At 35.3% G+C, this 12,874-nt stretch overlaps 2 protein-coding genes across 3 annotated transcripts in view; one reads left to right on the plus strand and one right to left on the minus strand.

The window, feature by feature from the left end:
- LOC132949840 (protein ENL-like) overlaps nt 1-12,874 on the minus strand; it is a 29,060-nt gene that overhangs the window by 4,417 nt on the left and 11,769 nt on the right. Inside the window, exons 1-2 of one of the 2 annotated variants that reach the window (XM_061020918.1) lie at nt 10,757-11,378; nt 511-1,505 (exon numbers count right to left, since the gene is read on the minus strand). The exons of the other annotated variant lie outside the window; for it this stretch is intronic. Of the exons in view, the coding sequence (XP_060876901.1) occupies nt 511-1,505; nt 10,757-10,816 (1,055 nt within the window). The 5' untranslated portion in view covers nt 10,817-11,378. Of the gene's footprint in view, nt 1-510; nt 1,506-10,756; nt 11,379-12,874 lie in introns of those variants that run through there. 2 annotated transcript variants of the gene reach the window in all.
- LOC132949839 (cGMP-dependent protein kinase, isozyme 1-like) overlaps nt 5,473-12,874 on the plus strand; it is a 61,295-nt gene continuing 53,893 nt past the window's right edge. The window contains exon 1 of the mRNA XM_061020917.1: nt 5,473-5,625. Coding sequence (XP_060876900.1) covers nt 5,491-5,625 — 135 coding nt within the window. The 5' untranslated portion in view covers nt 5,473-5,490. The remainder of the gene's footprint in view (nt 5,626-12,874) is intronic.

Here is a 12,874-nt window from a genome sequence, read left to right on the forward strand (position 1 = left end):
TAACGACGTATATCTAAATACAGCTAATCAAAGCGAGTTATTACTACGAAAAAAAAAAATGTTATTTAAATCAATAAAAACACAATATTTAATTATTTTAATACATAAATTCGTCAATTTTCTTCTTTTTTTTAAAAAAAATTGTTTTACACGAATAAAATTTTATAAATCTTTCGACAACATTGCTTATATATAAATATATCTATATTAAATATTATTAGGTGTATAGGTACGTAATAATTAGGATAAAATATATTATTATTATAAAATCGACAACTACATTATTATATTATTATTATTATAAAAAAAATAAGCTCTCCACGTATAATATATTATTATGTAATACGAAATATTATGTAGCAGCAGCAGCAGCAGCAGTAATAATAACAGTATTATGTACGATGACTACTACTCAAATAAATGTTGTTATTATTATTATCGTACGACGACGGGTCGGAGCCAAAAGCCTAACCGAGGGCGGCGGCGGCGGCGGCGACGACGACGACTTACAGCTGTTGGTCTTGAATGGATTCGTGGTGACTTTTCAGGAGTTGACCGCCGTGCGCCTGTTCGGCTGACAAAAAGTCTCCGACCGCGGCATTTTGTCCGGTCGTTGTCACTCCCGGTGGTTTAACGGCCGTTTCGCCTTTTTCCAGAGTAGCAAAGTCCGCGGCCGGCACGCGGCCTTTGACCGCGGTCTTGTCGTCATCCTCTTGAAATTTCACGTGGGTCGGGGCCTTTTCCGGCGCTGCCGGTTTCAGGGCGACTTTGTCGTCGCCGCCGGCTTTCACCGACGGCCGGCTAGGGTCGTCTTTGACCACCGCCGCAGACGACGACGGTGGAGGTGGTGGCGGCGGCAGTACGGGTTTCACCGCCGTTCCTCTCTCGACGACTTCGAACTCAGTCTTTGCAGGCTTCGGCGGCAGCGCGTCTCTGTCCTCCCTCTCAACGATTTCAAACTCCGACTTGGACTTGGACGCGTCCTTTTCGGGAGCCGCCGCTTTAGCTGCAGCCCCTTCTCTCTCGCCCTTCTCGAATTCCGGCTTTAGCTTGGCAGGGGTGTCAGATTTTTTCGTATTGTCGATATCAATTTTCGGTTTTTCACTGATTTCCTCCGGGGCCTTTGGCGGTTCGGGTTTTTTTATTTCGTCTTTCGGTTTTGGCACCACGACTGGTGCTTTGACCTCTTCGGTTTTAGTGGCCGGAACGCTGGGTTTAGTAGGTGTGTCATTAGTTACAACTTTTTCTTCGGGTTTTTTGGGTACGATCACTGCTTTTTCATCTTGGTCCTCTTCGATTTCATCTTCGTCTTCTAAATCCAATTCTTCTCCTTCTCCATCATCTTCGTCGTCGAAAATCTCTTCGATATCGTTATCATCGTCATCTCCATTTTCGATCTTATCGTCGTTGCTGTCAACCTCGACGGGCGGCACTACGTCAGCCGAAACTACTGGTTTGTCCTCGGGGCAGGACGGTGGACTGTCTTTGATCGATTCAGTAGAGACCTGAAAATAGAAAAAAGTCTAATTAATGAATGGTTTTCAATCAGGAATATTTTAACGAGTTGTGGAAAATATAAATAATAATGTGACAGCTGCTGCACCACGTGGACAAGTAAAAAGGATGCCAAAAATCTCAAGTGGACATTTATTACAGCCTATAAATTTATAAATTATTCTTAACTTTAAAAACTAACATGTGTCTTTAATCTTTATTGGACAAATGCCTAGACTTATAATTTATGTTTTGTTTTACAACACAATCGTTATTTTTTTCTTTTAAATAACTTTTATAGGTACCTAGGAGGTTGTTAAATCTTATACATAAATACAATATTGTTTATATTTAAGAATTTAAAGCAAGAATATTATAATTTTTTTGTTATTTCACAAAAAGAATATATAATACACGAGAATATTTTTAGAAACTGTATAATGAACTAAATAGAACAATACGTCTTATAATTTTGAAAAGTAAAAAATTAGATAGAAAAGTTAAGTTAAAGTAGTTCATCAGATACCTACAACATTTAATTTACTCAATTGTAATTTTTTTTTTTTGAATAGATAGAAAAAAGTGAGGAAAAAAGTTAATTTACATAATATTTAGTATATAATATATATCTAAAACTATAATCTCGACTTTAACTATACGTAACAATATTGCATATAACTACGTTTAACGTATTTAACGTGCTTTGTTAGACAAATAAATATATACGTCGATTATTGTTTTAATTTTAACACTATTATATAATTATTCTTCACAAATAATTATTAAATGAAAAAAAATTTGACCAGAAAATTGTTATCAATAATAATATTGAACCAAACAATACTAAATAAACTTGGGAATTACTTAAAGTAGGAAATATAATATTGAGATAAAACGTAATCGGACGACGAAATATATAAACAAAAGATCATTAAAGATAATTTAAGTATGAATTATATAATATAATATATTCATACAATAGGATATATTATTATGATACTACGACTTCAGTGAGTGGACTTTGAAATTGGTACGACGAATAATACGAAATCAGACGAGATCAAGAATCGGGTCAAATAAATGATGCAACTACAATAATAAAACTATTTTAATATTATATATTGTGTTAATCGCGTGTCATCATTATGATGTACGTAGAGTCGAGAAGTCCCGATAATTCGAATATCTTGGGGGATAAAAATATGCAATTAAACTTTTGTATTTGTTGAGTTACATCATATAACTCAAACATACCTATATCTAACACAATTTCAAGGGACAAGAAAAAAATCGAGTTACCGAGGTATGTGTAACATATACTGTATATGTTACAATATTATGATAGTATACGCGCGGATACCTATTATACTACTCGTGTTTTACATGCATAGTCCCAATTTGGGTATTCAACGTGTTGCTACACATGCGCCGAATATATTGTGGGTACCATCTGCCTACGTCGGAAGTTGTATAATCGTTAAATGTTTCTATCCTATTCGTCGCGCCATACGCGACGACGGATTTATTGCATATCATAATTTTCTTTTTAATCGACCTGTCCGATCGTTACAGACTTGAACCTGCAGATTATAATACCGTTTACACGGTCGCAGTCAGAACGGAAATTAAAAACCGGAAATGTATCTGTCGTGTGGGCGCGAGAGTCTACGCTGGAGGGAGAACATGCCATAACAATGATGAAAAAAATCGAAACTTCCACTAGACACTGACGCCAACGCTCATCTGCGTGAGGTGTATCTAACTGACCAGCTGTGTATACCAAGGTTGTGCTGTAATATGTATAGCGTGGTCGCACAAGCATAGATCGAAGAATATTTACGTGTGAGAAAGAGGTAGGTGTGTCCATAGTTGAAATTAGTTGGCTGGGGGGCTTAGCCCCCCCCCAAATTTTTTTAAACATATTTTAGCATATAATATTAATCATCAGGATTTGTGCTACTGATACAAATCTAGCCCCCCCCCCCTCACAAAAAAAATGTCCAAAGTTGCGCCTACCGGTGTACCATTACAGGTAGAACGAACAATTTCTCGTAGCTTCAGAGATACGTTAAGAATAGAATAGCTTACGGACTACAGACTGTTAAACGCAAGGTGATTCACCAAGCACGTTCACCCTTAAAATGTTAAGGCGTTTTTTTTTTCTGAAAATTTTTTGAACTTTTTGAAAATGTCTATATATCTAATGAAAATGCGAACTAGTTGTTTCAAAATTGTTAAAATGTATATACTTATAATCCTTGAAATGGCCATACGAAAATATAAAATAGCCGATGTAATATTTGATCTAGTATTTAATATATTATGTTAATACCTTATGCATTTTTAGGGTTTACGAACTAACTATATAAAATGTTGATAGATATTAGTAGATATTGTAATATTAGTTTCTATACCTAATACATTTTCAAACCTATTATAATGATTAATGGACCTATAGAACTTATAACCAGTATAAAAAAATCTAAATAATATAAAATATGGTCTTCAAAAATAAGTAGGTACTTTAAAATTCTATTTAAATAAATAAATTTTTAAATTATTATAGTATTAATAATTATTATAATATAAAATTTTATTAAATGAAAATAATGTGGGTGAGCATGCTTGGAGAATCACCCTGTATATTAGGTACTATTACATAATTCGAGAAGAAAAAATGTATTCCTTGTCGTACAACGCATCGGGTATAGATAAATATAATCACTGTTATGTCATTATCGTTTTTGATTTTTTGCATGCGGACCTATGCAGACGCAGTTTAGCAAGGTAGGTGCAGGTAGGCGACGGACACGAATAACATATTTTTTGATAGTATTTTCTTTTCCCAATTTAAAATGAACTACTCTTCATACAGTAGGCCGCGTAGGTATTTCATGTTATCAAAAGACCAATGCTGTATCATATTATCATATCCATATTGTTCGAATAGTCAAGGAGAGTGCTAAGTGGGTGTTAGTGGGATAGAATATAATTTAATTTTTTTTAAATTATTTCAAAAACTACAAGTCTTTGGCGACGCTAATTATTATTATTTACATAGGTTAATTTTTTTCACATCTATCGACTATTTTTTTTCCCTGCAACTCGAGCATTGCAATAGGTACCAAGCAGATTATAATAGTACAGCTTAAAATAATATTATGCTTTCGTAACATGTCACCCGACAATCTGTATGCGTGTACGATAAGCTTTAGCAGTGAACGATATGTCGTCAATTACAGTTTAATATACATAATACATAGTACGTATATATTTATATAATATAAACACTGCACTAATACAGACAGGTACGTGCGTTGAATGTTAAATACCGTAGAAATAACGGCCATTCTGCAGTCAGTCAGCCCCACAGAAGGCAATATATACCTATAACTTAACCTAGCATTACGAACAGGAAACAATGATATAAATAATAAATTGGAATATTTTTAATTTTTCGAAAAGTACCTAAAATAATATAATGCAATCCGAATGTTTCACGTTTGTATAAATTCAAAATATGAAAATAAATAAAACGCATATAATAGGTAAACTTTTTAAAAAACTTACATTTTAACAGTAACTTCGAACGTGGATAATTATTATTCGTAATAGTTGCTGGATATAGTACCTTTGCAGTAACAGCTTACAGTATATAATAATTAATATTATATAGTATACACTATACGCACGACACGAATCTCGATTGTTCTCGTATGTGTTATTATTACTATCATTATTATACAATCGGACCCGTACAGCGTTTCGAATATAATAATTACGAAGCATCTGGCAAAATATTACAAAAATAATGTAATAATAAAAAAATGTGTACCTACTGGTTTTTTAAAAAAAAATTATATTATACCTATTATTTACATATTATATCTAAATTATTTCAATTATTACACAGTCAGAATACGGTAAGTTATCGAACAACTAGGTATACGTCATGTCGAATTATTATAATATTATGCATTATCGTCTACCGAGCTGATGATTGTCGGGACCGGAAAAATGATTCGTCGACGCGTAAACACAATACACACGATGATCAAGAGGCGCACGATAAATATTATTACTTGGGTTTTTCAATATCTGTGTCGATCTTTGACATTCGAGCGCATAGTAGTAAGTACGCGTGTTTAAATTAAAACTCCTATATATTATATTATGCACTATTTATATACATAGGTAATATGTATAGGTATACTGATATCGAGGCCAGGCGTAAAGTATTAACGAGTTAAGTTAAGAATAACTTTGACTCGACACAAAATCAGCTAATTTTTAATTTAACCAAGTTTATTAATTATTAGTTTTCGATTGTGGTAGGTATAGACATACTTGATAAATGTGTCACTGGGAAGTTGGAAGTCACATTACCGCTGTTCGCTGAGCAAAATCACCCATAAGCAAAGAAAATTAATTTAGTTAAAGTTGAAAGTTAATTTTTTCAACATAATTTACTACCTACCTACACTACCTATAAACAAAAAAAAACAAAAAATCTTAATGAAATCAAACGAGTAAAAAAATGTTTATCGAATTGCCCAGCCTTGATTTTTAAACGTGCCCATATTATAAAGTATAAGTAATAGGTATAATATTATAATATGAAAGTACCGCCGCGCCGTCGCATATTACACGTGCGGACGCGCAAGAGATATTATCGAATCGGAATTCAGAATTTCAAAAAATACTTCAAAATAATAAGTTTGATGGTCGTAATATAATAATTAGTCATACGCCGTCACATCGGAACAATTTATGTATTACGTCCAGATAATAGAAATAAAATAATAATATGATAATTTCTAAATAGTGCAGCAATGCGACCGCGTCACTCCTCCGCCTCCTCCCCGATTGTCGGGTACAAAGTTAACGGAGGCAACAGTACTATTATTATCATTATAATATTATGTAGGCACGTGCCCTATAATACATGCCCTCGCAGTGGAGTGATGTAAATTTTATTTAATATTAGTTATATTATGATATAGATGCACAATGGATATATTATGAGTTATAACAATATTTATTAACAATAACGGCGTTCGTGGAACTATTAAATAATAATAGGTATATAATAATTATATTGTACCTATATAACGTTCAATAATTATAACTATTCATTGTTACATAATAACGGGAGTCGCGAATATTGTAACACAATTCGTGAGAGCCTAAAAAAGTACTTTAGAAAAGTTAATACGTCAATTTGAAATAATTTTAAAAAATAAGAGTCAATATTAATTTATATATACCTATAATACGTGTAGGTATACATAAAAATATGTATAATATACCTATGTATATTATATAGTAGATATATTATTTATTTAGTAATATTTATTCAAAAATAACACCCGATAATTTTAATTAGGTAATGAAAAAATTTCCCGACATACGTCATACTTAAAGCAATGATTAAAAAACCATTTTCGTTCGAATTTCAAAAAAGGATAATTTCGGTTAACTTTGGTTTTAGTTGATTTTGGTAACCTGCAATCGAAACACGAAATTACTAAAAAATATCACCGAATTTTGTGAAAAATTAAAGCGCTGTCACATTAAACGAATGCATTGCCACTCACTGTGGGGAGGTTAAAAAGTCAAAAATGTCTCCAAACATGTTTTCCAGTTAAGTCCTCCCAATGCCATCTTGATTACAAGGTGGCCTGCAGTCCGCAATATTTAGTGGTATCTTGTAATGCATACACGCTGTATACAAAATTATATGCGCGGAGGCGTGACGATGCATAGTGTGTGTATAAAATAAAGATTTTGTTACGAGCACAAAACCCACGATTGTACGCGGTGGGCAATCGAGAATATAATATAAAGTGTGAATCACGGCAAAACTATTTTCGACTGTTGCGTACAGGCGAATGACACGCGGCTAAGGCAATGATAATTTAAATCCGAAGATGACACATTATATTATTATACCCACGATAATTATTGCGACTTGATAGAGGAGCTCTACTTATATATAATATTATTACATCGCGCACATAACATTATACTACGTAGGTATAGGTGCGAAAAATAATACAGAGCGGCGTTCGTTTTTGACGGCTAGCGATCGATGACTCAACCTTGACGAATTTTTTTTCGGCAGAAGTTTCGCCAATTCGCCGCCGCCGCCGCCGCCTGTGTTCAACTCAAGGACGGCGCAGCGGCAGCGACTGTTATAGACTGCACTGCACCGGCATAATACGCGTCGGTGTACGTCGCACATAAATTGCGGGTAATGTTATACCTATGTTTGTATATGATAATAATAACGTGAGTCACGCTACTCGTATATACCTACGACATACGTATGCAAGTGGCGAACGGACGAGAGAACGAAAATAATCTCGCGAGATCCAAACCTATACGGCTATAATACCTAATAATACATAGTGCACGATTCGCATCTGTCCGTCCGGACGCCAACTGCAGCGTGTTCAGTGTTGGCCCAGGGTGTAAATCGGCAAATGTATTATATGGCATGACGATATAGAGGGGGAAACGGAATACCGCGTTCAAACATACCTCGAAACATGCCATCGAAATTTTCGGGCAAACGTAAATTGCGCTCAACGAAGGGAAACAATCGTAAATTGCACCCGATATTTTTCAGGTACAAATTTCTGTGTAATAAATCGCGCCCAATTGAAATATTATTTTTATGATAGCCATTTGGCGACTCAATACACGTTTTTACACTCGTTTTTACACTACATCGACACTTTTTTCACCCGAAGACAACTCACGTTTTAATTTTGAAAATGTGTAAGTTTGGTAGATTATAACATCATTTTCTTTCTGGCTATATCCAGTATGTATAATATCCATGTTTCACTGTTGCACGCAAACGGCTTACTAAAATATTACCTATACGTAAAGTCGTTGTATACGCGTAAAGACATATCATAACTAATATCATAACGATTATAGCGATAAACGTTCAGCTTATCCACCAATAAATGAACAACAGTATTTTTAAAATACACATAATAGGTAACGATGAATTCAAGGTTACTTATATACTATTGGCGCAATTTACCATACCTATTTTAGAAACCAAAAATTCCGGGCGCAATTTACAAGCGCCCAAATTTTCCACAAAAACAGGCAAGTATAGGTATTTTGCTGCTGTGTGTAAGAAGAAACGCGATGTGTGTGGGTGAGTTTAATACTTTAATCACATAGCCATGGTGAGTACTATTATAATAGCTCATAATAGTAGAGCAAGTTTTTTATTCGGTTTGAGGACAAAAATAGGTATTTAACTCGTGCGTCGACCTTTTTCGTACAAACAATGTCAACCCTAATATAATGCATAATGTAATATATTAAGGTACCACATAAATTAATGTTTTAATTTATTAACTCGAGATTATACTGAAGAGATAAGTTTGGCACGTCATGATATTATCTGAGTAACAGTTTTGTTTTTCATAATTTTACATTACAAAATTTTTCACCTAGTGTAACGCGATAGAAATTGCTAAAATGAGAACCTTGAACGGTTTTTTTACATCAAATTCCCATTATCTTATATGTATAATAGTATATACAATGGACCTAACACTAACATGCATGGGTACATTAAAATTTTAAAAACTAATTGACACGCGTGCTTACGTATATTTGATCTAGTTTTAGCTCCATTCCCCGATTATAAGCACCTAAAGCATGATTTATGTAGAAAAATCAGTTTAGGGACTTTGGAAGAAAAAAACAATGCTTGAAAACTGTTAATTTTTGGCGATAAATATGAAGGGTCAATCATAGGGTCATGTACAATGTACATTTTACATGGGTATATTCTTCAGAGATCAGACATCTATAATATGAAAAGCGTATCGCGAACACAGCGCCGATTGTATAACAATCGCTGCACATCGTACCTACGTCTAAATTTAACGACTTGCCTGTACTGCCGATTGCATAACAGCTTAAACGGTTTCATCGTCGGAAAGCACAAACGTTATAAATTTATAATATTTGGTATTTTGATGCACACAAACTCGGTGACGATAAAAGCGATAATACAATAATGTAATACAATATATTATAAAATATAATAATTATATTAGGTAGGTGTAGCATTTGTGGTTATTAATTTATAATTAAAATATATGATAGTTAAATATTGGATTTGAGACGTATTTTATCCATAATAATAATATTTTATTGAGTGTTGATAATGCGAACGCGATTTTGCGGGAACAATATTATTATAGTAATGATAAAATACGATCGATAACGACCATAATATTATAATATAATATTCCGACTGCAGTACGGGAAGCGTGTAAAAAATGTCTGTAAAATGTCATCGCCCCACGTGCGTTGCCGAATTTCTCGTTCTATAATAAAAACCGGCGACGGAGATCCACAACACGAAATAGACGCGTTTATAAATAGAGACGGCGCACCACCACAAGCCGTCGGCGCGGTGTCCCGATCGTCAAAATAATGTGTCGTCTGGCGGTACGCCGTGTGTGCTATATTATGGTGATATCAATGATAATAATAATATCATACGCCTCGCCGATTGTTTCGTTTTCGAATTTAATCGAATTATTTTAATCCTATATCGCATAATTGTTATTATATTACAACACGCCTACACTTCATATTCGGTACGCGACCGTCGCGGTACGGAAACCTTGAACTCGACCTCGCGCAATAACGGCGACGGATTTCGAACGATCGACAGAGAAATCGCGTCACATCGTAATCGACCGCGAGAATAGTATTATTATTATTAGTGGGAAAAAATGCAACATGGGACCGTCGTACCTAGACCCGCGGCCTACCTGTCTATTATACCTGTATATAATAGTTAAATCGTGCTTTTTGCTTTATTTGCAGTAGACGCACACATATGGTGTGCCTACTCCCCGTGCCCCGCGCGCAATGCACAGCCGGTGGAAATCGGATTCCGACAACGATCGATCGTCTGTAGCCGCCGTCGCTACGGCTAAACACGGTTAAAAAACTTAAAATGTTCGACAAGCGTACCTACCCATTAATATTGCCAACTGTTTTTAAACCATAAAAATGTCAGTAGGTTCGACCGAACGCTGCAGGAAACGCTCGGAAGTTCGTCCACGAACACTGCAGCAGCTGTCTCAATCCAATAACAATAAATGACGAAACAATTAGGGGAGAACCGGGTGGGGGGCAGCTTTTTCATAATTAAATAAATTAAATACCTATACATAAACGGTAGGTATAGAATAAAATGACTTGTGCTCACCTGTCCGAAGAAGAAGTTCCACACGATCAGCAAGTACCGCCTGAGCACGTCGACGAACATGATTCGCGCCGCGTGTGAACCGGTCTCGTCGAAGTCGGGCAATACGCAAGTACTGAGACGATCACTGTCACTATAATAATATTATGATGATAGTACTGTTGCAACTTCAACTGTCGGTACTGCGCGCGCGCGCACTCACGATCGCCTGTGCTTATGGACGTCGACGCGGTAACCACTCGATTTATACCCGGTAAGCGGTAACGGGGACGTTGGTAAATCGCACTCGGCGCGCCCGGCTGCAACTACGGGATGCACTGGTGGTACGACGGCGGCGGCTGGCGCACGCTAAACGATGAAATTGTTCCCCTTTGGCCGTCTGACAAACGGCGCGACGACGGTAATTGATTGCGATTACTTTAATATAGTATTATATTGTTTTTCGATCGTAATGACAGCTCCCGTCGACGTTTATTATATTTGCGATAGTAATAATTTGAATATCGTGTACGGTATCCAAAACACTACGATAATATAACGATAAATCGTACGCACAAACGAAAACACGGGCGACGCGTAACGCACTGCACCGGCGGCGATGGCGTTGCGCTGCGGACGGACAAAAATGCAACGCGGGGGGGACAGTCGTGGCTGCCGCAGCGGCGACGACCGGGATACCGCACGTGGCGGGGGACGAGATGAAAAAATTTAAGAAACGCTCGTTCGGAGGATGACGTCAAAATATCTCTGCAGTTCGCTACAGGACTGCTATAAATAAACACACGAATATACTCACACACTGGCTGTGTGTGTGTGTGTGTGAGTGTGTGTGTAATATTTACGCCTCGACTAACGCCGCCACTGCAGTTAGCGGTGGTGGCGATCGTTTAGGCGCGCATAAGTTGGACAATATTATTATTATCCATTGGGAACCGTATTTTCGATGAAAAACGTCCCGTTGAAAGCACATAATATTATTGTTGGCATTGTATATAATATATAGAATTATAATTATTATAATATTACATCCGCGTTTATTTATATTTTGTCGATAGGTATCTACTATTTTATTTATTCTTAATACATTACCTACTATTTATCTTGAAACTGATATTTTTGTATTTATATTAACACATTAATACGCATTATAATGACACTAACAATAATATTGGAATATTAGTATTAGAAAACCTAGTACTTACCTAAACTTGTTAATCAATCATAATAGGTTTTCAAAATTGAAATCCATCAAATAAAATTCCTCCAGTTTAGCATGTTAACTACATTGTAATACTGTATTCTTTTTAAAATAATACCTTGGAATTGAAATCCGTTTGAAATATAATAATATGCAACATTATGTCGGAAACGAATTCGGTCGGAAACGCAATTGTACGGATAATATTCTGTAGGAAACATAATATTAATATGTGGTTGGAACTGTAATAACATTAGATATACTGAAGAATATTTTGTCGGAATCGTATTTGCTCAGATACTTACCTATTTCGTTAGACATTTATTTAACATTATTGGGTTACGGTAATGGCTCAGAAAATATGTTTTCCGAATTTTTACGTTCCAACCAATTATTATTTTCCAACAAAATATAGGTATCCCTCCAATCGTTTTTCTCGAATTGATTTTTTTTACCAGTCTCGTGTTTTCCGCACATGACATGACATATTATTATATTGACGTTGAAGTGTCGTGCCGATACGCCGATTACTGTATGACATTACTATATTCGAATAACCTTGTTCGCATAATATGATATTCTACAATAGACTTGATGTCGTGAAATTTTTTTAACATTTATTTTACTGCATGGGTACGAATAATTTTTTTCCGCTCATCTAATATATCTTTGGAAAATCAATGAATTACACTAGTTGATTTTCTGTAATCGTTACCACTACAGTTTGGCGGAAAATCCGAAGATAAATCGACTAGCGACACGCCGACACCATTTTGGCACCATCGTTTGGCCAGAATATTGTCTTTTGTTATAATTCTAAGTAGGATTGCTTACCTAATTATTTTATTTAATTTTGCGTATTAGCAATTACTTTAAATACCTACTATTTAACATTTATTTATAGTTTATTTGACATAAGTATA

The sequence above is a fragment of the Metopolophium dirhodum genome, chromosome 8 (genome assembly GCF_019925205.1).
Source record: "Metopolophium dirhodum isolate CAU chromosome 8, ASM1992520v1, whole genome shotgun sequence".
Taxonomy (NCBI): domain Eukaryota; kingdom Metazoa; phylum Arthropoda; class Insecta; order Hemiptera; family Aphididae; genus Metopolophium; species Metopolophium dirhodum.